General features: G+C 53.3%; 11 protein-coding genes across 11 annotated transcripts; 6 read left to right on the top strand and 5 right to left on the bottom strand.

Moving 5' to 3' along the window:
- Positions 1–88: 88 nt before the first annotated feature.
- J4E93_002274 (uncharacterized protein) lies at positions 89–1774 on the bottom strand (the record flags this gene model as incomplete). The annotated part of the gene is made up of 4 exons (XM_049340221.1): positions 89–871; positions 919–1060; positions 1108–1547; positions 1721–1774. 4 exons carry the CDS (start codon positions 1772–1774, stop codon positions 89–91), a joined length of 1419 nt encoding a protein of 472 aa, XP_049202543.1.
- A 267-nt stretch (positions 1775–2041) lies between these two features.
- J4E93_002273 (uncharacterized protein) lies at positions 2042–2735 on the bottom strand (the record flags this gene model as incomplete). Its single annotated transcript, XM_049340220.1, has 4 exons — positions 2042–2261; positions 2306–2460; positions 2504–2680; positions 2727–2735. 4 exons carry the CDS (start codon positions 2733–2735, stop codon positions 2042–2044), a joined length of 561 nt encoding a protein of 186 aa, XP_049202542.1.
- Positions 2736–3850: 1115 nt separating this feature from the next.
- On the bottom strand, positions 3851–5314 carry J4E93_002272 (uncharacterized protein; the record flags this gene model as incomplete). The annotated part of the gene is made up of 1 exon (XM_049340219.1): positions 3851–5314. The coding sequence occupies one exon, from the start codon at positions 5312–5314 to the stop codon at positions 3851–3853; it is 1464 nt and encodes a 487-aa protein (XP_049202541.1).
- A 414-nt stretch (positions 5315–5728) lies between these two features.
- Positions 5729–6376, top strand: J4E93_002271 (uncharacterized protein; the record flags this gene model as incomplete). The annotated part of the gene is made up of 1 exon (XM_049340218.1): positions 5729–6376. One exon carries the CDS (start codon positions 5729–5731, stop codon positions 6374–6376), a length of 648 nt encoding a protein of 215 aa, XP_049202540.1.
- Positions 6377–7100: 724 nt separating this feature from the next.
- Positions 7101–7832, bottom strand: J4E93_002270 (uncharacterized protein; the record flags this gene model as incomplete). Its single annotated transcript, XM_049340217.1, has 1 exon — positions 7101–7832. One exon carries the CDS (start codon positions 7830–7832, stop codon positions 7101–7103), a length of 732 nt encoding a protein of 243 aa, XP_049202539.1.
- Positions 7833–9017: 1185 nt separating this feature from the next.
- On the top strand, positions 9018–10605 carry SEC61 (translocon subunit; the record flags this gene model as incomplete). The annotated part of the gene is made up of 3 exons (XM_049340216.1): positions 9018–9027; positions 9134–10157; positions 10209–10605. 3 exons carry the CDS (start codon positions 9018–9020, stop codon positions 10603–10605), a joined length of 1431 nt encoding a protein of 476 aa, XP_049202538.1.
- A 760-nt stretch (positions 10606–11365) lies between these two features.
- Positions 11366–12395, top strand: J4E93_002268 (uncharacterized protein; the record flags this gene model as incomplete). The annotated part of the gene is made up of 3 exons (XM_049340215.1): positions 11366–11585; positions 11672–11914; positions 11971–12395. 3 exons carry the CDS (start codon positions 11366–11368, stop codon positions 12393–12395), a joined length of 888 nt encoding a protein of 295 aa, XP_049202537.1.
- Positions 12396–12827: 432 nt separating this feature from the next.
- On the top strand, positions 12828–14417 carry J4E93_002267 (uncharacterized protein; the record flags this gene model as incomplete). Its single annotated transcript, XM_049340214.1, has 1 exon — positions 12828–14417. The coding sequence occupies one exon, from the start codon at positions 12828–12830 to the stop codon at positions 14415–14417; it is 1590 nt and encodes a 529-aa protein (XP_049202536.1).
- A 49-nt stretch (positions 14418–14466) lies between these two features.
- On the bottom strand, positions 14467–15277 carry J4E93_002266 (uncharacterized protein; the record flags this gene model as incomplete). Its single annotated transcript, XM_049340213.1, has 2 exons — positions 14467–15114; positions 15161–15277. The coding sequence occupies 2 exons, from the start codon at positions 15275–15277 to the stop codon at positions 14467–14469; spliced, it is 765 nt and encodes a 254-aa protein (XP_049202535.1).
- Positions 15278–15653: 376 nt separating this feature from the next.
- J4E93_002265 (uncharacterized protein) lies at positions 15654–16757 on the top strand (the record flags this gene model as incomplete). Its single annotated transcript, XM_049340212.1, has 1 exon — positions 15654–16757. The coding sequence occupies one exon, from the start codon at positions 15654–15656 to the stop codon at positions 16755–16757; it is 1104 nt and encodes a 367-aa protein (XP_049202534.1).
- An 8506-nt stretch (positions 16758–25263) lies between these two features.
- J4E93_002264 (uncharacterized protein) lies at positions 25264–26271 on the top strand (the record flags this gene model as incomplete). Its single annotated transcript, XM_049340211.1, has 1 exon — positions 25264–26271. One exon carries the CDS (start codon positions 25264–25266, stop codon positions 26269–26271), a length of 1008 nt encoding a protein of 335 aa, XP_049202533.1.
- Positions 26272–27820: the final 1549 nt, after the last annotated feature.

Genomic DNA, 27820 nt, shown 5'->3' with positions numbered 1-27820 from the left:
CGCGCATGCGGTAAAAAGAAGTGGTACGCGTGGTTGGAAGCGATGGCATATTCCTACACTGAAGATCTAGTTAGGCATAGCCTCAGCTCTATGAACTCCATTCCTTGAAAGCCTTCTGCTTTTGCCTGCTATTCCACTGCAGAGTCCTCGAGATACTATCGATCCAATCCGTTCTCCTCTTGTTCAGTGGCAGCACGCTGGGGAACGGGAAGCGACTTGCGCTAATCGTAACGTAGTCGCCAGGCTTGAGTTCGACCCTTTCTCTGCCGTCAAAGCTGGCCCAAGAACTTGTTCTCGCGTCGTATGGTACACCGCACCGGAGTACGATGGTATCGGGAAGGATGATAGGTCTGAACGAGAGCGTATGTGCGCAGATGGCGGTAACGAGGACCACAGGGTTGTCGGGGTGGCAGAGCGATCCACCTGCCGCAAGGTTGTACGCAGTCGAGCCCGTAGGCGTAGATACGCAAATACCGTCAGCCTGCACAGTCGTGAAATGCTCGTCGTCTCCGAACAGCTCGATGGACGACATTGTAGGGTTTGGGCCCCGGTCTACGACCACCTCGTTCAAGATGTTATGTGTACCATCGGAGTAGTGGGTATGGTGGTCGTCGATTTCCTCCCCGATCAGTTCTTCGACCAGATCGCGGCCCTCGCCGTCCCGTTGTTGGGATCGCATGATGGTAGCTTCGAAGCGGAGACGCAGGCTGACGGTGATACCGTCCGCGAAGGCGGTAGATAGGGATTGCGGGTATAGTTCGAAGTCGAATTTGGTGAGGAAGCCGAGCGAGCCTAGTGAGAAGGAAATCGTTGGAGGTACGATGCGCTGGAAGAGCCATGACGCATATAAGACTGTGCCGTCACCACCCAGCTGTGTTGTCATTAGCCTTGAAGACTCCGCAGTATGACATGTCTTACCGCGAGGACAATGTCAAAGGTCTGTGGCTTTTGAGCGCACATCTCGTTGGTCCAGAATTTGAGACGCCCTTGAAACCCCTCGTTCTCCAACAGCCCAGCGGCATCGAATAGCTTGTTGTCCTCCAGCGTCTGCTCGACGTAGCTATGTCTCGTTAATCGTGTCCGTTGCTAGGCAAAACTAGCACATACACCGTATGCTCCGAGCTCTTCCGCAAAAGCCAGTCGGTCACCTCGCGCGAGTTCTTGATCAAGGCCTCGTCGTGCGCTTTGCCGAGGATAAAGATGTTCTTCACATGCAGCTTCAGCCTGATCTGTGACAGCTTCTTGGACAGCTCGCGAATTCCAAACGCCATATCTGACAGCTCCTTCTTGGTCAACAGCCGCGAATGTTGCGTCTGCTCCGAGCGCGCCGAGGCCGGGTCTTTGTCGACGCGCCGTTCCTGCGCGAGGCCTTCGTGCGATTGGGAGTGATCTTGTACGGGCAAGCCATCGTGCTTTTCGAGCAGGGAGTGTACGATACACGCGGTGGTACGGCGACCGTTCTCAGGGCGGGACGTCATCTTGCCAGAGGGTGGGGGAGCGAGCGAGGCTTTGCGACGATGGCCGCTATATCCGCCTTCGAAGACGACCTGCAATTATTGGTCAGCGCGTGGAGGAAGGATGCAGTGGAGTAGGTACCTCTAGCGCATCGTCATGGCTGGTCACCTTGGTGATATTCTTGGTGTCTTGGTCTCCAAGCTCGCTCTCCATGAGGAAGTTAGCTTCAACGCGTCGTTATGACGTTTGGGGGGTGCATAGGTACCTCGATTGCCTCCTGAACGCCAGGGCTCAGCTGATCGAAATAACTCGTCGCCATGGCTGAAGTGCGCAAATAGTCCTGCGGTTGAAAGGGCCAAGAGACACAGCTGCCCTTTTGTAGCCTCGCTGTAGCGCGTGCGTAATGTCCAAGGTGCAACAGTAACTGCGGTTCTCGGCCCACTTTCCGAGGGGCAGGCACGCCCGGCCCCGCTTGCTTCCAATCATGTCCGCGCAACGCCGATGAGATCAGCCGCCGGCGTCCTTACTCATGCCTTTTGCTCAACCACCATCGTTTTCGTGGTGGTAGTCTTGCTGACAAAGGATGCTAAAGCGGAACTTCCACTGATTCTAGCACTTCCTCAATGACATCCTCAACCGTGACACCTTCGAGGACAGCCTTGACCGCCTCGAGTGAGCTGCCCCATTGCATGCTGCGCTCGTTCTCTGGTGCAGTGATGACAATGCGATGTGGGTATATCTTGCGAGCGGCAAGGGCGATCATGGACGGCGAGATATAATCGAGACCGTGGAGTGGGGCGAGTGTGCTACTGCTGTCAATACTGTTCTGCTGGGATAGTGGACCACTTACTGTGCCAGCGTGTTGAAGTGCCTCGTGGCCAAAGCAGAGATGCCTCCTGCAACTGCTCGATGCAGTCGCATGAATACGATAATGTTGTATAGATAGGCTCTTACTTCAGAACTGATTCTGACTTGCGAGACCAGCTTCGTCAAGGTCTCAAGGTCCTGTCCTTGTTAGTACAGAACAGGCATACTACGGTCGACATACATCAGGTAGGAATAATGCTTGTTGCTGCTTGTGCTTTCCCGGTTGGAATGGCGGCGTGCGAACTACGGAAGACATTGATGCGCCGTCGTCTGATGCATGATTCTTCTCTTGCAGCTCTTCAAGATTAGGCAGTCCATCATCTGCTTGATGCTTGTGTGAGATGAAGAACTGATCATTCTGTAGCGTTGTTAGACTCTGCATCATGATTGCAGGATAGACCTACCAGATGCATCGTTAAACGCGGCGTGTCTGAAGCATTCAGGGCAATGAATAGAAATGGTTTCGGAGCCGCATGTACCGCTGTCCTCGTAAAGTTCCGCTTTCCGCGTATCAGCTGTCTATCGTTAGTTATGCTCGAGCAGAAAAGACGATTGATGCACCTCCAAGGCCTGAATCTGAACCTGGGGGTTCGCCCTGTTGAGATTTCTTGCGATGACAATGTTCGCGATGCGTTGGTTATCCAATGGACTGAACGGTTTGGATGACCTCGATGTATGTCCGCCAGGCTTCCCAGGTGATACTGAGATGGACGAAAACTGGCTAGACATCAGTCGCTGGCAAATCAGTCTAGACGAGCACAATTTACCTCTCCTATACCACGCCCAGCTTTGTTGCCGAAGTAGTCGTTCTCTTCTCCTCTCACAAGGATTCCGCTTCCGAAATCGTCCAGCGTGGTGTGCTCGGTGCATTCCAGTACAGCCCATGTTAGTCCGAAAGTATTGGTAGCGACCTATTGTTGTAAGCACACAGGCAGTCGCGCAGTGCGAAGCAACTCACAAGTTTCAACTCCTCCAGAACATCACGGGTCAGTTGCCTTTCCGCTTCGATGATGCAATGTTGATCCGCGACCAAGCAGATGAGAACGGCAAGCTCCAGATCGCTGAGCGACTGCACTTTTTCTGTGATGCGATCTTCCGAAGCTTCCATAGTCGATAAGATCTGGGGAGGCTTTCTTCGTTCTTGTGAAAGTCCTAGAAGCCTGTAAGAAGTCTGGCGACGAAAGTGCTTGGACGCGATGGCTGTTTCCAAAGTCGCGTTCGGTGAGCGGACAGGGATGCGATGCCGCTAGGTTAAGAAAGGACTAGACTCGAGTCCCCTGGAAGTCGCGCCCGGGCGGGCTGTGAGGTCACCGCCAGAACATCTTCACGAGGAGCAGCTCAGCACATGCACAACACCACACATCTAAGTGATTTTGCATTATCAGTAGCTTCGCATCGTTACAGTACGTCGGAATACCGAGAGCCATAGGCCTTGCCTAATGGACCGCCACCCGCAATGCGCTCCTAACCCAGTTTCTACCTCATCGGACCCCATTTCTTGCCCGACATGGCACCTTCGCTCCCAAGCTTAGCCAGACTTCTTCACAGCGCCTCTGATCTCTTCTTTCGGTGTGTCGACGAGACGAAGACTCTTCCAAGTGGTTGACGGAGTAGTTTTGGGTACTGCTGGGGAGCTCAGTGCAGGAAAGGCTTCTGCGACGTGAGGGACCTTGCGCAGTGTAACAGGTGGGCTGACAGACGACTGAACAACAGCTCGGCCAGTCCATGCGCCACCAACGGCTGCTGGCTCTGCTGCGCGAATGTCCCTAGATCCGGTCTTGGTGCTTGACGCGCGAGAAGGCTTTGACTTTGGCGCGGGCTTCAACTCTTTCAATGCTTGCTCAGCTTCTTGTACCTTGCCCTCAAGTGCCTTCCTCTTATCTTTTGAGTCGTTGACATCGGCAGTCGCAGTGTCTAGAGTGTTCTGCCAGATGGTTGCAAGCCCGTCTAGGTGTTGGAGTTCGGCGACTTGACGAGCGAACACCACTGCTGTATCGGGGATGTGCGGGTCTGCAACTGTCGGCTGGTTCTCGTGATGCGGCATGGGGCTCGGTGTGTGTTCTCTTGATAGCTTCTCGTTCTCTCTCTTCAACTCATCGTAGTCGGTCTGGAGTACAGCCTTCTCAGTCTGGAGAACCTGGTTGTCGTTGCTGAGTTGGTCGTAACCTTCCTTGAAAGCTTTGGCTTCGTCGTCGCGGTCCTTGTACTTCTTCTCTAATTCCGATTTTGTCCGCCTTAGTAGCGCTTTCTCTTGGTCACCCTGCAGAGCCCTGGCTTGCTGTACCTCTTTCTCGTCAAGGATTCGATCGTAAAGCAAAGCCTTTGCTTCCGCTTTGCTAAGTCGCTCAGCAAGCTTCGCTTTCTCGTCGCACACACGTCCTTCAACCAATTTTTGTACGTTGTTGTAGTAGCCCTTTACAAGCTCATGATACTTGCCGTTCAAACTTTTTTCTTTTCCAGCGAACCTGCCTTCAACTGTTTCCAAACGTGATTCCAGCTCCTTCGTTTTGCGCTTTTCATCCGAGAGTGCCGTTTCAAATTCCGCTGCCTTCTCTCTTGATTCGTCCAGAGCACTCAATGTAACCTTCAGCTGATGCCTAGTATCCTTGAGCTCCTGTATATCGGTTGGTTTGTTCTCCCGGTAGAATCGATCGAAGGTGACTATTATCTGTGAAGCTAGCTCGTATCGTAGATTCTCGACCATCTTGTCCGATGCGTGGTGATATATGCATGCTGGCAGAGAATCCTGGGAGATTTGTCTTTCTGCCTGTGACAACGGTTCGTCGCCGGTAATTTTTAGCGGGGTGTGACCCTGACTGAGAGCGTTTCGGGTCAACTGATCGAGCCAGGCGGCTGCCTTCTTCGAAGCAGCCCCATCGAGTGTGGTACTCAGAGTATTGAGGAGACTCTCCAGGTCGCTGAGTTCTTTTCTAATTATCCCACCCGTTTGAAGATTCAGAAAATCAAAGCCCAACTCTGTAGTGATTTCCATGACAGCTCACTAAGTCTCTGGCGGTGACCTTGTATGTCGATCAGTTATCCGTACCAGGGTCGAGAAGTCGTAGTGTGCTTGAACAATTGCGTGCACAGCAAAACAAAGGGCGGGCTTGGATTCCTGGTTTCGTAAATCTGGCGTTGATGCAAGAGTCTTGACAGTATCGTGAGTTGACGCAGGTCCGCGGTACGAGCACAAAGTCGTGGCTTTTCGAGAATAGGTTGAGGGGACGCGGCGTTTGCAAACCAATAGGTGGGACCAAGGACGCGTTGAGCAAGTAAACAAACGCGTTTGCTGTTTTGAGCCTACGTCATCAGCGCGAAAGTCCTCTCACTGCGCTCTGAACCCATTAGGCCGCATCGTTTCCGGATCTATGCTGAGCTGCCGCCCTACCCATCGCCATCGTCAACAATGTCATTCAGCTCGAGAGGTGCAGGCAGCGACATTGTCAATCGTCTACGAGCCACGGCAGTAACGTTTACACCTTTGGCCTCCCAGAGCGACGCGAAGTCTTCTCACAATGACGAGCGACAGACTAACATCACCTCGAAGAGTTCAAGTTTTCTATTCCCAGACGCTCAAACAGACGAAACGCCAGGCAGCTCCAATGTCAAAGTAGCAGACGGATCTGAACTCAAAGTTGCAGAGCGCGAGATCAAACTAGACTGCACCTTCTGCGCTTCCCTAGGCCAACCACTCCAGTGCTGCCAATCTCCCACGGCCTCACATCCCTGCCCTCACTGCGACGAGCTCAGCCAACTCTTCACCCGCAAAACCGATGAACATAAAGACGAGTTAGCCACTCTGCACGACAAGCTACAGCGACTGGAAGAAGAGACACCGGAACAAAAGTTCACCAGGCTATGCAGCGAAAAGAACACGAAGATCGATATGTTGAAACGCGAAGTCGAGCAGATCAACAAGGAAGACGAGTCGTTGAAAGCGGAGAACAAGGGGTTGGAGAAGAAGCTGAAGGAGCTCGAGGCGGAGATCAAGAAGTTACAGCCACCTGCTGCGTTCACGGTCAAGGAGAAGAAGACTAAAGGGAAGAAGAAATAGAGTTTTGGAGCTTCCAAAGGCGTCATGTTGCTGGGACTGGATATGAGAAGCGCTCTTTGTCGATTACATGATGGTTTGGTACTGGTCCTACCTCTTCGGCGCGGCTTTGTAGTCTCTCCGCTAATCAAACGAATTACACTGATACCAAGAACCCAAGACTGAAGCTTCTTAGTATCCGCATGCACAGGCTGAGGTAAATCGTATCATGTTTCCTATCCAGAGTTCCCCAGACGTCGTCGAGCTTGTTCCAGCTTGGCGTTCAGCGATGCAACCTCTGCTTTCTTCATCTCGATCCAATTTAGCCTGGCTAGGTCTTTGCAGGTCTCTCCGTGGTCTCCTTCGACGCCTTAAGATCTGCGTTTTCTTTCTCTAACCTCGCATTCTGTTGCTCAAGCTCCTGAACTCTCGCTGTTGTGCCCGCTACCTACTTCAAAGCAGTTGCAAGCCGTCGGTCCAGTGTCTTGGCATCATATCGGGTGAGGTTGAGATCACTCTCGGTGTTAGTCAGAGCCTCATGCGTGAAGAGCTTGTCGACGCGCAATTTATAGATTTCTTCGTCCTTCGAATCAGATGTTTTTTTGAGCTGAGCAACCTTCAAATCAGATGTTCTTTTGAATTGAGCAACCAGTGTCTGCAGTGGCGCATACACCGTCTCCATGACCAGGTGGCGCAATATCTCGGCGTCAAGTTCTTGGCTCCGCAACGCAAACTCGTCATCGCGCAGCTAAGTACTCAGCTCTGTTAAGGCGGCCTCGGAAGCTCTCTCATGGTCTTCATCGTCGAGCTTTGCTTGCTGTAGCTTAGCCATCTGTTGGCTGATGCTCTTGATGGCGGCCTTGGCCTCAGCAATCGCTTCGCCAGCACGGTAGCCTTCGGAAACCAGAAGAGCTATTGAAGAATGCACTCTTCGCAAATTAACTGCGATGAGAATCATATCCTTGTCATCTAGCTCAAAGGTTGTTTTGACCCATTCCAGGAAATCGTATTGTAGTGTGACGTCATGCGTCGCGTCCTCCGTTGATGGAGTAGTCGCGGATGGTATTGGTGAAGATACAGGATTGTCCGGACTGAACAGCCTGGAGACTGCGGATACCCACTCTTGCGTAGTAGCTCGATGCCGTTTACCAAAGGGACTCCCCGCTGGACTTCCGGTAGAGCCGTGCTTACTGGAATCGCCCTGGATACCGGAGAACGTGTTGTCGTCTGGCCTTTTAAAGTGGAAGCCTTCTTCATCAGCAAGTGTAGGCGCCATGGATTCCTTGGTCTGGCCATCCGCTGGTGGGTGAGGAGGGAACGGGAGGAAGCGGTATCCCTGAAAATCGTTTTGGGAGTTATAGCTTGTGCGCGTTTGCTTCGAAGCAGTCTCAGTATCGACTGGTGAGCTGCCGTCTGACTTTTCGGGGTTTTGCGATTTCATTTGGTCGGCTTGCTCGTCCGTTGGCGACGCGCCGGGCATGATGGAATCTGAGACTGATGCGGTCGCGTTCCGTAGGTGTTTGGTCGTCCGACGTGCGTCGTGCTGGAAGAGTGAATGTGTTCGTACCTTTGGTGCGTTCTATTAGGGCAGGCGGTTGTTGTTCCCGGAAGTCGGTCTGTTTTTGGAAAACGGCACAACTGTCAGGGTCGGATGGGAGTTGCGATGGAAGTTGTTGGTGCTTGTTTGTTCTATGTCATAACGGGAAATCGCGCTGGGACCTGCTGTACAGCCTTGAAAAACAGTCCGTAAAGTGACCGGCTCTTATTACACAATCAATCACCCTTTGTTCTTCGCGATCCACTCTGCCTGACGTCGCCTGTATAATCTTCTCTCCTTGCCCAACCTTTTAAGAAATATCTCGACCTAGTCCAACTCTTCAAACCCATCGGCTCGACCAGACTTCAACGACGTAAAAATGCCAAAAGAGATGCCAGAAAGCAGCGCCCAAGAAAAGCGCGACTACATCAAGGCGTTGAAAATACAGATAGAGGAAGCAGAAGAAGAAGACAAGAGGCTAGAAAGAGATCTAGAAGAGCGGAGGCAGGAGCTGAAGGAGCTGGAGGCCAAAATTAGGGAGAAAGAAGGTATACCATCAAACTAGACATGGAAAAGAAGATGGCGAGGAAGAAGTGAGTAATAGGTAGAAGGGCAGCTTCGGTCAGGTCTTGGTTGATGTGAGGCGGTCTCACGATGAATTCCACGGATTGTATGACAGTAGGAAGGCCCCACACATATACGCAGCTGATGAGTGTTCTTCTATTTGGACAAAGCTGTGAATGGCAGTCAGTTCCCATCGTGCTCGTTGTTCAAGGATCGCGCTCCGCGGTGATGTTGATGAATGCATGCAAAGACCGCGACGTGAAGGCAAGACTGCGCATACAATGACATCTGCCACTTCCTGACTCGAATGCGAAACCCGAATGGTGAAAGCTCAAACCCCACAAATATCAGAACAGCGTGGCCTCTTGGGAGTTTGGTGGGAGATTCGCGATAGCTCAGGGACGGAGCTACGGCTAGCGCGCGCACGGGTAATTTCCCCAGCGACACGTTGCGAAAGCTCACGAAGCAAACCCCCTCTCCATCTTCCATCAACTGGCTGTTCGCAACCACCTTCTTCACCTTCTCGTTGTCTTCTTTCTTGTCTCTGGGCCATAGTTCGCAATCATGAGCGGCCGTAAGTCTCCACCCCACACGTCAATGGCCCGGCGAGGCGTGCGCGCAACACCTGCGAGGAATTAATTACGGCGCGGACGAACACCACAGCTAACGGTTGCACGTAGTACGGTTCCTCGATCTCGTCAAGCCTTTTGTGCCTCTGGTTCCTGAAATTCAGCTGCCAGAGAGCAAGGTTCCTTTCAACAACCGCCTGGTATGGACCGGTCTGACCCTCCTCGTCTTCCTCGTCATGAGCCAGATGCCGCTCTACGGAATCGTGTCGTCTGATACCTCCGACCCGCTATACTGGCTCCGCATGATGATGGCGAGTAACAGAGGAACGTTGATGGAACTGGGTATCACCCCCATCATCACCTCCGGCATGGTTTTCCAGCTCCTCGCGGGAACCCACCTCATCGACGTCAACCTCGACCTCAAGTCTGACCGCGAGCTCTACCAGACCGCGCAGAAGCTCCTCGCTATTCTCCTGTCTTTCGGTCAGGCCGTCGTCTATGTCATCTCGGGTCTCTACGGACAGCCATCCGACCTCGGTGCCGGTATCTGCGTTCTCCTCGTCATTCAGCTGATGATCGCTGGTCTGATCGTTATCCTCCTCGACGAGCTCCTCCAGAAGGGCTACGGTCTCGGCAGCGGTATCTCGCTCTTCATTGCCACCAACATCTGCGAGTCCATCATGTGGAAGGCTTTCTCGCCCACCACCATCAACACTGGTCGCGGTCCTGAGTTCGAGGGTGCTCTCATTGCCCTTGTCCACCTGCTCTTCACCTGGCCCAACAAGACTGTTGCGCTCAAGGAGGCTTTCTACCGCCAGAACCTCCCCAACGTCATGAACCTGATCTCCACCGTCATCGTTTTCGGTGCTGTCATCTACCTCCAGGGCTTCCGCGTCGAGATCCCCGTCAAGTCTGCCCGCCAGCGTGGTGTCCGCGGCTCATACCCTGTCCGTCTGTTCTACACCTCCAACATGCCCATCATGCTGCAGTCGGCTCTGTCCTCCAACGTATTCTTGATCAGCCAGATGCTCTACAACCGTTTCTCCGACAACCTCCTCGTAAAGCTTCTCGGTGTCTGGGAGCCCAAGGAGGGTTCCGCTCAGCTTTTCGCTACCTCCGGTGTCGCCTACTACATGTATGTCTAGTCAGAGTTCACGCTACAGAATCAGCCACTAATCAGCTCCAGGTCTCCCCCTCTCAGCATCACAGAGGCCCTCTCCGACCCCTTGAAGACCGCCATCTTCATCGTATACATGCTCGTCGCTTGTGCTGTCTTCTCCAAGACATGGATCGAGGTTTCCGGCTCGTCTCCCCGCGATGTTGCCAAGCAGCTCAAAGAGCAGGGTCTGGTCATGGCTGGTCACCGTGAGGAGTCCATGTACAAGGAGCTCAAGCGCGTCATTCCTACCGCTGCTGCCTTTGGTGGTGCCTGCATTGGAGCTCTGTCCGTCGGCAGCGACCTTCTCGGTGCTCTCGGTAGCGGTACTGGTATTCTCCTTGCCGTAACCATCATCTACGGATACTTCGAAATTGCCGCCAAGGAGGGCGACATGGCCGGCCTCAAGGGCATGGTCATGGGCTAGATTAGCCCATAGGGATATTGGATTTTTGATTTGAACGACGGATGGGTTGGGGCTGGGGTGCTTCGCCGCACATTGTAACATATGATCTAAGAACAAAAGTTTACGAAGGTCTCTGGCATCACTTTACGTACTGCAGCGTGGCGTCTGGCTAGGCTCACGATGTCGGCCCTTCTCTAATGTATCATTGTTAACCCTTAAACTTCCTTTGGACTTGATCGCACCTGCAGTATTCATTTGAAGCAATCACGTGTTCAGCCTTGGCGTGTTGCTCCTGGCGCTTACTCATCGAGCTTTAGTCGTTCATGCCCTTTCTGCTGCTTGCACCTAGATATTGCATCCAACGACAGGTATGCCTCCGCCGTCATCAAGAGCCCACGTCATGGCTTCAGCCTTCAACGGCAGTATCGCATTGGTCAGCTTAGCGAATGCGAAATGTGGCTTACGTGCGTACCAATCCGCCACGCTAACGCATGCTGCGGTCTGCGATGCGAAAGTCTGGGCATTGCGGCCTAGGATACATCGTCACACACGGCACTGAGGCGTTTTACACATGGGTAATGCGAAGAATAAGCGAATGCGATGTACTGCTGCGGATGCGAAATCTGGTCATGATGCACTGCGTGTCTTCAGTTTGGACGAGTACATAAGATGGGGTTATCGCTGCTTGAGGTGAGGTATTGCACCCATCTATCTCACTTCTTCCTCGAGTTCTAGTACTCATACTTGATAGTTTTGCTCGGATTCCTGTTAAGCCGTCATCATGGCAAGCTCACTTAGCTTCGCTCATGCTACGCTGGACTGGAAACGACAAAATCCACCTAAAGGGCCAGACTTCGATTGGGAAATGTACCGTTATGTTCCTTCCATGGCTGGAGCGATTGTCTGTCTCGTCGTGTTCTTCGTCATGGCTCTTCTACATTCATATCAGTTTCTCAAGTCGAGGAATCGGATTATCGTCTTTGTGGTCATCGGCGCGTTATGTACGTTGTATCCTCTTTCTGATCCCTCACAGAACAATGGCATCCCTTATGCAATGTCTTGAAAATCTGCTAACCTGCGATTGCAGGCGAAGTTGGCGGATACGGCGCACGCATCGCTTCTCACTTCGACAATCAAGCCTGGGGTCCATACATCACTCAAGGTGTACTTACACTTGTCGGTCCTTTGTGGTTCGCCGCAACCATATACATGATGCTTGGTCGTACCATCAGACTCGCCGGCGGAGAAGACGTCAGTTTGATTCCAGCAAGGTGGTACACAAGGATCTTCGTTACTGCGGATGTCACGACGTTGATTATCCAGGGCTTAGGTACGTAGACTCGACATAGATGAAGACCGCATGAACATGAGCTAACGACTTAACAGGCGCCAGCATCATGGGCACCATGCAACTCGCTCTCGCCCTCGCAGGCGAGAAGATTGTCATCGCCGGACTCGCACTGCAAGTCGCTACCTTCATCGTCTTCCTCGTCGCCTCTTTCGATTTCCAAATCCGCATGAACAAGAAAGCCGATCACCCTTCAGCAGACTGGAAGAAGATGCTATACATACTCTACAGCGTCAGTGCGCTGATCTTGTTCCGCTGCACATTCAGACTCATTGAGTATGCGATGGGCAACGCTGCGTATCTGATTGCGCATGAATGGACCCTGTATTGCTTCGATGCCGTGCCAATGTTTTTGGTCCTGGTTTTGTTGTTAGTTTTGCAGCCGAGTCGCTACGTTGAGGGTAACTTGGGGAAACCGCAAGTGGACCGCGATCCAGAGATTGGTACTGTGGAGAGGAAGTGATAGCTTTGGGTATATTTGATCAGTACTTTCAGCGTGCTTTGAGCGATTTTCCTCAGAACTACCCATGTTCTCTTTTTTCTTTTTCTCCTTAGTCTGCCTACCATGTCATCTTTGTGTTGAGTACCCCTGTTGTGCTTGGCTGGACTCACGCAGATGGAACATGGCAGATGCCTACGGCTTTGTACAGCAGACTGTAACATATTTTCACATGCCAATAACGTTTATTGAGCTCGATAGTCAGCCGTTGCGCGGACTTACCTAGGTACTCCGACCCCTATGACGTGCATGACTAGAGCATCGTAGGTCAGATCTTAGCTCCCAGACTTTCGGGTAAGCGCACCCAGCCACATTCGGGCGGGACGCCTCACGCAGCACCACCTCATCCTTTCACATGATGTGATTCCGCCATTCATACTAGCTACACACAGACACATGCATCATCGGGATGACACGCCGCTCCAATACATTTGTTACCAAGAGGCCGCATCGCAAGTCGCGGGGCGGGTGTTTGACCTGCAAGAAGAAGAAGGTGAAGGTAAATTTAGTCTAACAGTGCTCACATACGAACGTGGTATTGATCTGGTGCAGTGTGACGAAACGCAGCCCATATGTGGATACTGCAACCTCCGGAAGCTGGAATGCGAATACACCCAGGATATCACATTGACATCTCGGGCTTCGTCGGCACGTCCATCGTCTCGTGATGAGGTTCTACCATCTACGTCCAACAGTCCAGTAGATTTCAACGACCTTTCCATCCAGTTGGTACCATATGTCAACCCACACTGCCATACATCTATAGGCACACTCACGGCCCTTGACAATCAACTACTCCAATACTACAGAACAGATGCCTACCGCACCGTTGTATCGTGTGACGATGCCATCATACAAAAGCTACACAAAGAGACCATACCCCAATTAAGCATCTCCAACCCATTTCTCCTATACGCTTTACTCGGCATGACAGCAACATACAGCAACAACATCACACCCAACAAGACCGTCGAGAAGCAAGCCCTACTCTACCGTCAAAAGACCTTCTCAGCCTACAAGGAAGCCCTCAAGAACATCACAGCCGAAAACTACGAATCCGTCCTCGTAACAGGTGGTCTCCTTCTCGCGCTCGTCCCCGGACCGACCTCCGACGAAGACGAAGACTATTTCGACTGGGTGCTCGGCCTGCTCAAACTAAGCGAAGGCCTACGTATCCTCGCCTCCCTCCGCTGGGCACAAGGCATCGAGAAACTCTCCGTGTACCCTCTAGTACGCCGGGAGATCAAGACGCTGCCTCCACCACCCATCGTCGATGTCGCAGCCATCGAAGCGCCCATTGGGCCGCTGGGAACTACGCCTGATAACCCCAATCCTGCACCAACATACACGCCCATCCACTTCCCCACGCAAACCCGCCTCTTTCTTCCACCGCCCCTGATGCAACTCCTCCAAAGCGTTATCCGAGGAAAGGAGTCAGGGACACTAGATTGGCATCGACCAACTCTTCTTCCCGTCTTCCACGCTCTATCCCCCATTTTCCTATCTCTGTATTACTACGGGCTAGACTCTGACTTCTACGTCCGCATCTTCGTCTGGACATCCTTCCTCATGCCAGACTACCTCCAGCTGATGCGAGACAAGGAACCAAGGGCCCTGGTTCTGTTCGGGTGGTGGTTGACGTTGGCAAATCTAGCACCGAAGGGGTGGTGGACGGGGAAGCGAGTGCGTAAGACTATTGGGGCGATGTTGCGGGCGATTCAAGCGCAGCCTGTGGGGGATGGTGGGTTTGCAGAGCGCGTTTTGGAGGGTGCGTTGCGGATTGTGGATGTTGTGGATAGGGAGGGGAAGGAGGCGGCGGCCAAGGCGGTGTTCGATGATTGGCCTGGGGTCAGTTGGGAGGAGGGGCTGGTTAGGGCTCAGGCGTGGGAGTATGGTCCGTTGGTGGATTTGGGGCAGTTGGATGGCGGGTTGAATATGGATGCTGCTGTGGGTATTGATCTACAAGAACTTGGTATATCGGTCTGAATTTGAGCTTTGAATATCATTGCGCACGAGTCAGCTAGCTGTAAGCCGCTTATTGCCCTATCTCTGGAGTCGTTCCGGTAGTCTCTGCTGCAACACTCTTGTTTCCTGCCTCCGAGTTTTCTTGGTCCTTCCCGCCTTTTGGCTCCCTGAGCATGCAATATAGCTTGATAGCGTCCTTTTCTCCCTCTCCATCCCTGCACTCCATCTCCCTCGCCAACCGAAAGCCAAACTTCTCATAGATGGCGATATTTGGCTCACTCCTGCTACTCTCCAGATAGCACATTCTCCCCTCCTTGTCAGCCATTTCCAGCACCTCTTCCATCAATGCCCTTCCCACACCCTGTCCCTGACACTCAGGCAACACAGTCACGATATTGCAGAAATAGTATCCCTTTGGGTCCGTCCAGAGTTCAGACTGCGCCTCCGCCTGTCGTGCCTTCCATATCCAATACCGTGTTGTGCTGAGGCCACCGCGTCCGTACCACAGATTCATGCGTATTTGGTTGGCCCAGAGATACCAGTACGAAAGGTATAGCGACCAGGACTCGGGTTCGGACGTGGGTCGCGGTGGGAGCCACATGGCGCAGCCGAGGATCTTGGACGGGTTCGTGGTGTCGCGTGCGACGTGGAAGAGGCCATGTTCGATGCCCCAGCGGCAGCGCAGGGTGAGGGATACGCGGTTTCGGGTTAGAGAAACCTAGGAGGGTTAGCAACGCGCGCGAGACGGAGACTGAGGTAGGTACCTTTTCGCGATCTGGGAAGACCCAGTTGTTGTAAGGGTCATTAGCGAAGGCTTGCTGTATGGTATCGATTGCGCCGTCGATATCGGCCTCTTTCATGCGCGTTACTTGGATAGGCATTGTGAGAGGTTCTGTGGTGTTGCGGTTTTTCGAGATTCTTCGTGTCACGGCGGCAGTAGATACGAAGATGTATGCGCCAGTCTCAAAACTGGCAAACTTCGATAGCCAGCCATGATAGGTGCGGGGAGGTTTGTAGAGCTTGTCGCATGCAAGCTGTGGATAGGTGATGAGATGGGAAGGTCTAAGCGACCATCACGTGCATTGCGGGGCCTTCCAAGGTTCCGTTCGATGCTTATCTGAGCAGGCGCGTACGAACCATCTTCACCAATCCTATCTGCAGCTATCTTGGCCTTGTTACACAATTTCAGCTTGGTAACAATGTCAGCTTTCAGGAAGGAATGTCCGGCCCTGGTGCCTTGGACATACCCTATCCACCATGGAGACTTCCAAGCAAAGACTCAGACGGGCTATGCGACTGCCTGGCCCAACTATTGGCTTGAAACGATCCCAAACAGATACTACAAATGGCCAAGCTCAACTGCGCCTTGGTTATCAGGCTGAAGGTGGGGTAGAGCTGTTGGCAGCAGGTCCACCTCATCTCCGGCCCATGCCCACTTCTCTGGAATACAGAGGCGTGGCAGAGTTGACGGACAACACTGGGTTTGGCACGCAAACAGAGCATAACGAAGAGAGGCCCTTGACGCTACAACACAATCGTCGACATACGGCCGGAGGCATCACAAGCTCCCTCAACCTACAGCCTGCTCCACGTCTCAACGACACGTACATGGAACCTGCTGACATCGACGAGCGACCCATCATCAAAATCGTTGAAACTCCTAGAAGAACATCATCAGCGGACGGAAGCGACCTAATTCATATCGAACGAGATCCATTCTGCAGGCCATGGGACTCTAAGTCAATACTAAATCGTATATTGTCGGAGATGGCTGTTGCAAGCGCTCGAGATGCTCTCCAAAGCCTTGGGGTCACCGATCTGTGGCTACCGCTGTCGAAACAACTACTCAAACGATCACTGAATGACCCATATCATGTCTCAGAGTTTCTGAAGCTACAAGATCGACATCTCAGTGCGGTTCTTGGGCGTTGGAAGCAACTTGCCCCAGGAGAAGAAATACATGATATGATGTTCAATCACTGCGAGTTTGAGGACGACGAAGAGATATTTGAGGATAATCGGGTCTTCGGTGAAGGATTAGTTGGCCTTGTCGAAGAGGTGACAGTACGATCGCGAGAACCACCCATTATATGCGTGCGGAAGAAGATCATGAGACCTAAACAGCTCAAAGCGCATCAAAAAATCATGTCTGCGTTCATGCGAGAGATCAGAGTCATGCGTCAGGTCAATCATCGCCACTGCGTACGTTTCCTTGGGAGTTACACGGACAACGAGTCTGTCAATATCCTGTCACTCCCCGTGGCTGAGATGGATCTTGCTGCATTACTTGATAAACATTTCGGAGATTATGAGTGGCCCATACTCTACAAAGGAATCGACTGTCTCTGCAATGGGCTGTAAGTGGATGCCCTTCTGCCCTTCCACATAACTCAGTCAGGAAGTCCGAAAGTTTGCGGATCACATGCCCGACTGCACACTCGGCATGAATAGAAACATTTGCTAACAATCGTCTAGATTATATCTTCACGATAACAAGATCCGGTAGGTGTACTACTATGTAGTCAAGCGTACATAGGCAAGCCCCGCCGCATGAGCGCTCCCATCTGCTGATCCAAGTAATCTGTTACTCTGACAGTAGGACTGACGCGACTTAGGCATGAGGATCTGAAGCCGCAGAACATTCTCATACAAGGTCCCAACATACTACTCACCGACTTCGGCTTCAGGTAGGTTTCCTTTCCAGCTCGAACACTAGGTTGCTAACTGTACATAGCTTAGACTTCTCTGATGACTCTGTTTCGACAACTACCGGGCGTCCATCTGCATGGACGATTCGCTACTCCGCGCCAGAAGTTTTGGAATCCGAACCACGCAACCGAGCTAGTGACATATTCTCTCTTGGATGTGTTCTGGTCGAGATGATTTCGGGACTCTACGGACGCAGTCTCTCTGAAGTCAAAGATCATTGGAAGAGAACTGGTAACGGGCAGTCTAGTTTCGCGCGCAACTCTGAGGCGACATCTTCTTGGTTCGCTTTGCTGTCAGAACATCCTGACAGCGGCAGACTCAAACCCATTGTCGAATTCCTGCCAGACCTGCTAGTCACAAAACGGCTTGATCGACCGTCGGCTCGCACAGTTCTTGGTAGATTGCACAATCTGAGTCTAGTCCTACCCGACGCACCCCATCTTAGCAACCCTTGTTGCGGGCCGCCACCGACATTGATGGGCAACGATCAAAATACCTTGCAAAGACAAGATAACCCACCGTTCTTGCCTGACAGTCGGGACTCTTGCCTGCCATAAGAGGCGATGGCATAAGCAATGCTATACTTCGACAACGCTATAGCCAACTCGCTGCCAGATACGACTGCTCTTACCTCCTTACATACAGATCTGCGCACCAACAGCGAGTGGAGCTGAACATACCGTGCATGGGACTCCATTGAGAAAGTGTTCAACATGCAACTATTGCAGCGATGAGCTGGCCATACGAGCAAGTCCAGTCACCTTTGGGCGATGAAATCATACTTGGGCATGTCATCGTACTTCACGTTCTCTTACTCGATTTGTTCTCTTGGTGGGTTCTCAGCGTCATGACTACACCAAAGGGCACGTGATAAAGAAAAGGAAAGAGGGGAGACAGGTAGAACTGATGGTGTATGGGATTCAGTTGCGAAAGGACAATGTATTCATGAGCTGCGATCCAAGCAATGAGACCGAAGTTGCAAGGGCCAATTGTATCCCATGGTCCACACGCTCAAAAGTACGCTGCGCATCAAACGTACGCTTTTTGTGTGACTCAAAAACCTAGATGCGCAGACGCATGCTTACCTTTTCCCTTAACCAACATCACAACGAATCAAGCAACCAAAAAGCTGCATGATTGCTTTTCGTGACCAAGACATTCCGCTTCCGCAATAACGCTCATACACACGCAGCACACACACATCGCGATAGTTCTACACACGAACCCACATACTCACCGCTCGAACCCAAAAGCCCATACTCACATATGCGCTTATGTCAACATGTTCGCACAAAGCAAGCCCCGCACTACACTACAGCACACTACCCCAACCCCAGCCCAACGTCTATTCGTCATGGGATCGACAGTCCTGCATGGCCTGGTCAGTCAGCCTACCGAACCCAGTCCAGTCCAGTCCAGTCCGATGACACCCTCCCGCACTGTGCGCGGGCGAAGCGAGTGAGCATGAGCGGTTCCGGATAGCGAGTGCGAGTATGCATGGGAGCTGGTAGACCTGTTTTGACCGGGCCGTTGTTGGGTTGGGAGTTGATGGTCGATGCGGGTGTGTGGCATGACATGTGTGGCGAGGAGGCGCTGCTTTTTGTCCTGGGGGGCTATGCTATGCGATGCTCTGAGTCTGCGGTGATGGATGTGGCGAGGGACATGTACATGGTATTCGTACTTGGGCTGCGTAGTCGGCCCGCTTTGTACATGTATGTTAATACTTATCAGTGGATGAAGGTTACCGGCGTTGTTGATACGAACGTCTATCGTGTTAGGTCTATTGAATATTTTTGATGGTGTTAGGACATGAGTAGGCACATGATGTCAACGTCCGAACGTCGGCATTTTCTTCCTTTGCGATCAACATCTCGACGATCTCTCTTCAACATCTTAGGCTCTCGCTTGGCGATGTAGTATACCGTGAGAAATCAGCTGATTCGCCGGGTTATACAACCTTGTGTCCGGCTTTTTCCTTGAACCGTGGCGCTGTAAAGGTTAGGTATGAGGAACAGGCAGCCAACCTTGTTCGGATATAGAGCATGGATGCAAGCGCAAATACGGAATGAGACGGGTTGGATACTTCGTGAGCTTCCGCTTAAAGGCACGATTATCGGCGTTGCATCCGTAGCGACGATCCGGAAATTCTTGGTTCCGAACTGCTACCTGGCATTTTAACATGCACATGGAAGGCACGGTGAATAGTAATAATATCCCATGATGCTAGGGCAGCAGAACCAGGCCGTGTTGCGAGATGCATCTGCCGGAGGGCAGGCGGATACGGGTACGCAGCGCAGCATAAGTGGGCAGCTAACGAGACGCAACTAGAGATTCGAAAGCGACAACCTTAGCCAGCCTTGGATCATCGTGGTACTTGTTGATCAACTGAGAGAACGCAGCCTCCGCAAAGTCGAGACCATCCGTATGACAGCGTATAGCGCCTGCATGTACCCTTGAACTGTAAAGGGTGGGTAACTATAAGGGCAGATAGTAGCACTTGGTGTGCATACAGGCGACCCGCTGGCGGCCGACGATTCAGTGTTGGGCAGTCAGGCAGCCAGTACGTGGGAGTGCGAGAGCGATCGGAAAGAGCGGAAGCAAAGAAAAAGTCGATGAAACGCAGTCCGGAAAGTTAAGCCACCGTGTTGTGTCGTGCGGGTAGTCCTTGAGCGGTCTGTTTGGGGCAACTCCAGGTCATCCTAGGCATCGGATTACTGTTAATGCTAGTAGCCAAGAGGGGTGGTGTTGCGAATGCGGGCGCTGATGGAGCGCGTACTAGCCGCATCGCCGTGAAAACATCGGTGTGTTCGACAAAGAGGCAAGCCGGGGCTGCCGTGGTCATCAGACAGGCTGGGAGGCAGGTGCGAAGGCGGCAAGTCGGGCAATAAGCGACGTGCGTGTACTCTACGCAGAAACCGATCTATGCCCTGGGCGCCCAAAAATAGGGCGTTCAATTTGCTGAGACCTACAAATCAGGACCATGCAGGTGTGACTGCTTCTGCGCATAATCGTAGGCGAATAAAGAAGGTACTTCGGGTCGTCGCTCAGTGGTGGAAGTGGACTTTTGGGATCGCCGCGCAAGCACAATTTAGCCTAGAGCATGTCTAGAATAAGAAGATAGGCGATTTGCCGATCTGGTGAGGTGGAAAAATTCATGGCGCATGCATGGCATCCGTGGGCCCGTTTGCACCGTCATACACCTGACGGGGAACTACTTGCATAGGAGCTTCCGCAAGCAAGTCTCAGTTGGCAACTCAAGGATGGTCACATCCACACAAAGGACGGCCCTTGTCAGCAGTGATGCACGCAGTAGTACCGAGCCTTGGATTGCATTTGACACATCGCCTGATGTAACAGCGGCCGAGTGCATGACTGGCGGGCACCAAGTTGTGTCTTACAAACGAATAGCAACTGCTATATAGGGTTCCGACTAGGGGTGTGCTGCTGGAATATTAAAGCGGAGTGCAATTGCCGGATTGGTGCGTAGTATTACAAGACTGAGATCGGTGGTGTAACTGTAAGCGGTAAGCATAATGCTAGAGGTGGCCCGACCTCGGATATTCTATGTGGCAGACGTGCTGATCGAGAAACTTTGCTCTATATTGGCAGCCATGTCGACACAAGTTGCAGCAACAAGCGCCTCAATACACCCTGATTCATGATGACGACCGGATCCATCGCTCCTCATGATGCATTGTTGTATTGGCTTTGAGGCGGTTGGTGGCAGCTAGGTACCGAACCTAAAGAGGTGCGACAGGCAAAAGGGTCGCGGTGGAGCGGCAGAAGGAAAACAAACGCCCGTACTGCGTGAAACCGAGTCACCGCCGGGCCCTGGTAAAGTGGAGAAGATTTTGCGGAGATGCAGGCTGGCTTCAGCTGCTGCGTCGTAAGACATTTAGCATGGGATCGCCCGACAGAAGTTTCATCAGTTGCGCGCTCGGGTGAAGCGAAAGTACAGACGTGTACACGATACCCACGGTCCGGCATGCTCGTGCGGCAGTTTTGGCTAGGTAAAAGTGATGCAGAGTCATGGCTTGTTCTTGTTAATGTACCAGCAACTTGTACACACAAGCGAGTCAACGGCTGTGATCTGGCACAATGGCGGTCTGACTGGTCAAACTCGTACCCCGGTTACGAGCGCATATCGTGTATGTGGAAATGCCATCTTGCCCCATGGTCGTAGCCCTAGTGATGTTGAGTGGGGTGTCGGTGTCCGATTTCCTCTTCGTGCGTCACACGCGCATGTTCGAGCTGCTGTACCGCTGGTGCTTGCCTGAGGTGTGCAGTAGGACTTGTTTCCGGCAAATATCCAAGATTGCGTCGAACACAGCTTGCAGCAGTAAGGAGGCTCACCGACGAAGCTAGTGTGGCTGCTGATCCAAGCAGACAGGAGGCTTCAACGGAGGACAGCGATTGGACAAGGGGCTCTCGACGTTGAGCAAGTGGGCTCGCGAGCCGCCTGGTGAGGCTAATGCTCGCTGGCGGGCAAGGATAAAGTGCCGCCGCGCCCGCAAAGAGAATTTCGCGTTCGCATGGGCCGACCATGATCTAGAACACATCACACGCAGACAGGCCGATACCATGCTAAAGGATCGTCGTCGTCCACAAATAATGCAGCTACCAAGCCGACCGAGTTCTTTTTCATGCAACTGGTTCACATCGTGCTTCACCTCGCGCTTGGTTAGGGTGCTTGCGTGACCGGGAAACGACCTGTAGCCTGGCCACATCTAGTGAATGGTGTTGACAAAACTGAAGGCAACGCCAGGATAATAGACTATCATGCTGATGGTAACGTCGTGTCAACATGACCATGGTTGATATGGCAGGGCAGGCCATGAGGGAGCTAGCGTAGCGATGCCGCTCATACCGTGATTCTCTGCCCTTCCAGCATTCTTTGAGATGATGCGACGCCACGTTTGAGACCCACTCGACTCGTGGGCCACCCGCTGATACGTCATTAAAGGGTTTTTCTTCCCGTGTTGCAGATTGCCGGACTGGGGCTGTCAGCGCCTGGCTTCGACACACTGGCACTGTGATGAGTGCAGCACCCGTGCCGCGTCCATCCAAGCGAATCCGCCATAATAATGCCGGAGAAAGCCTTTTCGAAACCACAGTTTTCACAATCTCGATTGATGGAGCTTACGGCGTACAGCACGGCTAGGAGGCACGGGATTCCAGATAGTGCAATGTCTGTGAATGGCGCTGTGCCCAATGTTGCGCGGCCTATTGTCTCGAGCGGATGATCTAAAAGCGAAACTATGGGAAGACGCGGGTCAGCGCTCAGCACCTCGATTCGACGGTTTGTAGATTGAGTGTACAAGATCAAGCGACACTGTGCAGAGCAGGCTCCGGTGACAGCTCGGTGCTTACTTTTCCTGTTCACATATTCGTCTCGTGATGCACAAGTGTACAGCTGCGCCGCAATTTTCGTGGATCAAAATGACCGAGGCCGCGTGCTGCAGAGTCAGACTGGCTGGGTGTGATACGCGGGATGTGCTGGATTACGGAACACGGTGCATTGATTCGTTCCCTGTGGCTCGCGCTAGTTGCAATATCGTTCACTGACGCCCACACTCGGTGCACTTTGTTGATGACCGACCTGTGATGGGAGTTGCTTCTTTGTCAGTACAATCAGGATCCTGCGGCAGGCGTCTGCACACATGGTGCCATGAAATGTCGGCTCCGTGATTGGGTTTCAGCTGGACAAAACGGACGCCATGTGTAGATGGGATTTGGCTGCAGCCAAGCAAACGTTGACGATGCTTTTGAGTGTATCCGTGAACAAGACCCCCATGCAAGGACCCAAGTGCAGCTTGCATATGCTCTTTTTGGCGACAAGATGCAAGCCCCCTGACATGATCCTGTTCGTTTGAACCACCAAAAAGATCCTTGCGCCCGCGTTGGACCGCTGTAGATCATTCAGGCGGGACGAAGCCAGGGTTGGTCTCTCGGCGCTTCGGCTGCATCTCATCAGCCACGCGGGGATTTTCTCATTTCTGGTTGTCGAACGGCACTGCCGCTTTGGGCCTGGTCACCGTGGGGTCAACAGGGAGGTGTGCAGACCTTGTCGTGAGATGGAGGGATCGGTCGCCCGCTTGTCATGTTGGTTGAGACAGCGGTGCTGCAAATAACGGTAGGTGATAGCGGCATGCTTCAATAGATGGATCCTCACGAAGCATGCCGCTTCTTTGTCACCGGGGCGCAGCCAGGCTTTGTGCTTCGTATTAGGTGCAGCCAGCACTCATCGTGATGATCGGATCCACTCCACCCACCGCGACGTTGAAGGGAATACCGGCGTGCTATAATAGGCTTCGACCTAGTCTATAGATGCGCTATTTGCAGTGCTAGACGATGGCGCGAGCGGAATGACATGCCAGCTACGTGAACGCGCGTATCGCCAGACGGCCACACTGTGCCCGGTGTTGAGTGCCGGGTGCGATGCAGCGGTTCAGGATGGTCTTGGACTCTTGGGTCACGGCGTCAGTGTTTGGATCAACAGACCGGTCGCTCGGTTGTTCACGCCCGACAGACGACGTTGGCCACGGTGCGCATGGTTTCAAGGCGTGCCCAGGTGGAGCACGACGCTGGCAAAAGGTTAAAGTGCTTTTCCTCGGCGGTGCCTAAGAGAGCAAGGGTGCAAGACTCGACACAACCTCATGTACGGGGGCCCTTTAGGCGTAACCCGTCGTGGCGGCACATGTACCCAGGCCGGGGGGTCGACCGATGGACGGCGGCTTCTTGCGTCCGGTGTGAAAGACTGCACAGGACAGTAGAGGACTAGAAGATGCAAGGCTGATGACATGCCGATGCTCTGCGCTGATTGCTCCAATCTCCGCGAGTGGCTCGCCGTTGGCTGTGTGACCTCGGCCAGCGATGCATGTCTGATGCTGCATGCCTCTGCAAAGTCCCATGTCATCGACTTGCCCGTCCCCGTTACAGGCGGCAGGGGTGGATTAGCTGCATGCCGATTTCTGGAAGACGCTCGGCTAGGGGCAGGCTAATGGAGAGCCCGGAGGCGCGCCCACCCCAGATCGCGCTTGGATACCGTGGGCCAGCAGTGTGGTTTGCCGGCTGCACGCGCGACCACGCAGGAGGTGCTGGGTGCGGGTATGGTGGACCGATTGCAGTGCGCGGGCGGCGCTGATTGGCGCATGTCACTAGCGCGAGGGCTGCTGTGAAGGAGTAGGCGTAGCGCAGCAGGACCCAACCTCGCTCCGCTTCTTCCAACCCTTTCCGAAACTACTGCGCCAACCAAAGTTTGACCCCCCATCCGCCCCTGATCTCGCGATGCTGCTGGCGCCGACACGGATCGTTGCTGGATAATGCACTTCGTCCTGCAGGCCTCCCACACACGACGCCCCATGTCGCCCATGGAGTATCGCCGGCCGCCTTCCACTAATCATGCCATGCGCAGGCGCGGCTAAAACATGACGCTCCTCTTCCCTAGCTGACCGCCTGGAGGCCACCGCCCCGTGCACACGACACTCTCCCCGGCGTGGAGCCCAGCTGAGTCGCACTGCACCGCTCGACAGGGCCTAGTCGCACTACCGCTTTCTGCCATCATCGTTGCGGGCGCTGTGGTTCCCTGGCCTGCCTTCTCCATGAGCCGGCCGTCGTCTAGCTGCACGGATGCTCCGTTGCGCGTTGCGCCATGATACATGGTACGCCGCCCTCGTCTACCTTCCCTGTCGTGTGATTTGGTCATTCCAAGTCTTCCTTTTCGCTCCACGCACTATGCCTCTCGTTGATCGTTCCAGCCGTGCCACTGGCCCTAGTCGTCACAGCGCACCTCACCGAGCCATCCCTTGGTGGCTCCGTATAGTCAATACACTCCCGTTCCTTGTCTGCACCTATTCCACTATTAGCTGTTCTTGAGTTTCGCTAGCCTGGCCCTGGCATTCCTTGTACCATGACTCCGGCCGCGAGGTTACTCTACTTCAATTTCCCCATCCACCCTTCCTGATCTGTCTATATCTCTTGGCACCCCATATACCTATGCAGATGTCCCCCAGCCCGGCACGCTTCCAAGTCAGACAAGACTGATTGTCACCGACACAACCGCCTGCCACATACAAACCGCTGAGACATCCCGCCTCTCTACTGTATATCATCACTGCCTTCCCACACTACGACTTGACCACACCACCACTTGCCCACCATGTCCGGCCACATGCAAACCTCAACGCTTCACCGGCGTACCTCTCGCAGCTCAGGCAGCCAATCAGCATGCCGATCATCTCGCGTTGAAAAGACCAAGAGCCACCACAACAGCCCAAAGAGCATGGAGAGGAGAAAGACCACCACCGAGACCAAGCTCTACGCTTCGTTGGACGACCACTACAGGATGATGTTCGGTGTACCAGCCGAGGAAACTGAAGACCGTCCCCAACCAAGCAGACCTGTGAGCTGGCACCCATCGTCTGCACAGTTCCAGGCTTCACAACAAACGAACCACTTCGAGCCCATGCCTCAACAACACTGGTCACAACACTACTCTCCCTCATCCCGCGACTCTCAACATGGCTCTGACTTCTACTCTCTGTCCACACGTAACTCCATGTTCGAGCCCATGACCAGCGGCCCGACATACACCAACACCCAGTCCGAGAGCGGCTGGCAAAGCGTTCAGCCCACACCCGGCTATGTCCACTCTTCTCTAAACACTCCCTCGACCGAGCCTCTACCATGGTACCTGCAGCAATGGGCCCAAAAGAACCAGGCTCAAGCATCTACCGACTTCCTGCCTATTCAACACCCTGCTCAGCAAGACCAAGATATGGAAGACGACGATGGCGAGAAGCTAGTTGCACTGGGTCTATACGATGCACCAGAGCCCTCATTGAGCTGGGGTGCCCTCAACAACGAAGGAACTGGCAAGGGTCTCAAGCTGGAGGAGACTTGGCAGCCACCTGAGGCTGACGATGAAGAGGAGGAAGACGATGATGCCAGCTCTGAGGCCAGCGTTGAGGAGCCATCGCCGCCTCTGCCGGCACAACAGTCACAGCACCTGCCCGTTCATGTCAAAGCTCAAACTCCAAACAACATGGAGGGACAGAGCTTCTTCTTCGACGAAGACGAGTCGGTGTCAAAGGAGTGGTGGTTTCACCAAATGAAGCAGCCCACCATGCCGGTGCGGGACGCCGGGCTGGGATATGGCTGGTTGTAATCTAGATGTCTGTTTCAAACGTGCGACCACGACAGAGGTCCACTGCCCTATCTTCGAGGCGAGCATTCTTTCGAGGCGAGTTCTTTCAGCACAGCGCGGCGTTTTGCATGGTTCCGCTTGGGACCGGAAAAGAGACTTAGAGATACCCTGCCTTTAGCGGCAATAGAGTGAGGCTTTGCATCGCTCACTATGAGGTCAGATGAAGATGATGTATTAGATAGCATCATCAACCAAATCAACTATACTACAACATACTTTGGCCCAATATGCAGTGCTGACGAGTCTACTCTATGATGCTTGTGAACACATAGTGCCCAAGAAGCCTGGCAGTGAGCCGTCGACGAGAAAGGAAGGTGCACCCCATCGCGCACCTGGCCTGCCCCAGAACTCACAGGATGCCGTAACACGATGCATCCTCGTCCTTCACAACCCACAAGCTTCTTCAACGCTTCTAGCCTTTTCGCTCAACCATGGTCCCAACGCACTCTCGTCTCGGCGCAAGCCGCCATGTACCAGCCCTTAGTGCACCAAACACATTGCATTCCAAGGCGACCAGCACAAGACACACCAACATCATATGTCGGCGACATGCCGCCGTCCTCCGGTCCTAGTCTGACGCAACAGGGCCAGCGCGCAATTGTGTCACAACGCCCGGCAAAGGACCGAAGACCGATAAAATAACAGAGTAGCATCAGCCTCACAAAGTGGCATGATTGATGGGCGCAAACACGCACACACCATGTCGGAGTGACGCAGACACCTCTACGGTCCGACCGATCGTTACGCCGTCAGACGGAGCGAGCCACGCCAGCCCTGCGCGGCAGAAGGCTATGGATGCTGCACCATTGTCCTGGTCTCTGCACTCTTTTTCTGCTCAGCTCCGCCCAACTTCGGCCAGACCCGCTTCAGTTGCCCTGACCGAACATCTGAGCCCCTCCGGGCGTCTAGTGCCGAAGTTTACCAGCTAACCGAGCAGCAGGATGTGCCACGCTGCCTGTTCCCTCCTGTCATGGTCGTCACCGGAGACTAAGCAAGTAGCGCGAAGTTAAGAGTTCAGACGACAGAGGTTCCAGAAGTTGGGGTGCGTGGCTTGTGAGATTGGGTTTGCGATGGAGATGGGGGAAGGAAGGAAAAAAACAAGTCCAAGGTTTTGCCGGGTGGCTTTGCGTCATTGGCTCGATGCTAAAGGCCATGGATGAGACTTTTAGCGCTTATCGATAGGGCGAGCAATCTGGAACGACTGAGGAAATTTCCAACGCGAGTTCACGTGCCTTCACCTGCGACGTTGCATGCCCAGGTGCTGAGCTAGCCAATAGCAGGGTTTGAAACTTTCGCACCGCAGAAACGCGTCCATCTGCGCGACTGCGACTAAAGATATGGAATCGCATGCCCGGTTTGTTGTTACGGCGTGGCGCGATAGTCGCGAGCTGCTTCAGCTGCGCCAGGACCTGTATAGTCCTGAGACTAGTAGGAGAGAGAAGGCGGTGAACAAGGTACGCTGGGAGAAACCAATATACTCTGCAGGAGAGTCGACAGCCACAGTGTGCTG

The sequence above is a fragment of the Alternaria ventricosa genome (assembly GCF_023758065.1).
Source record: "Alternaria ventricosa strain BMP 2768 chromosome Unknown scaffold_3, whole genome shotgun sequence".
In the NCBI taxonomy this organism is placed as follows: domain Eukaryota; kingdom Fungi; phylum Ascomycota; class Dothideomycetes; order Pleosporales; family Pleosporaceae; genus Alternaria; species Alternaria ventricosa.
This window is presented reverse-complemented; position numbering and strand designations above follow the sequence as displayed.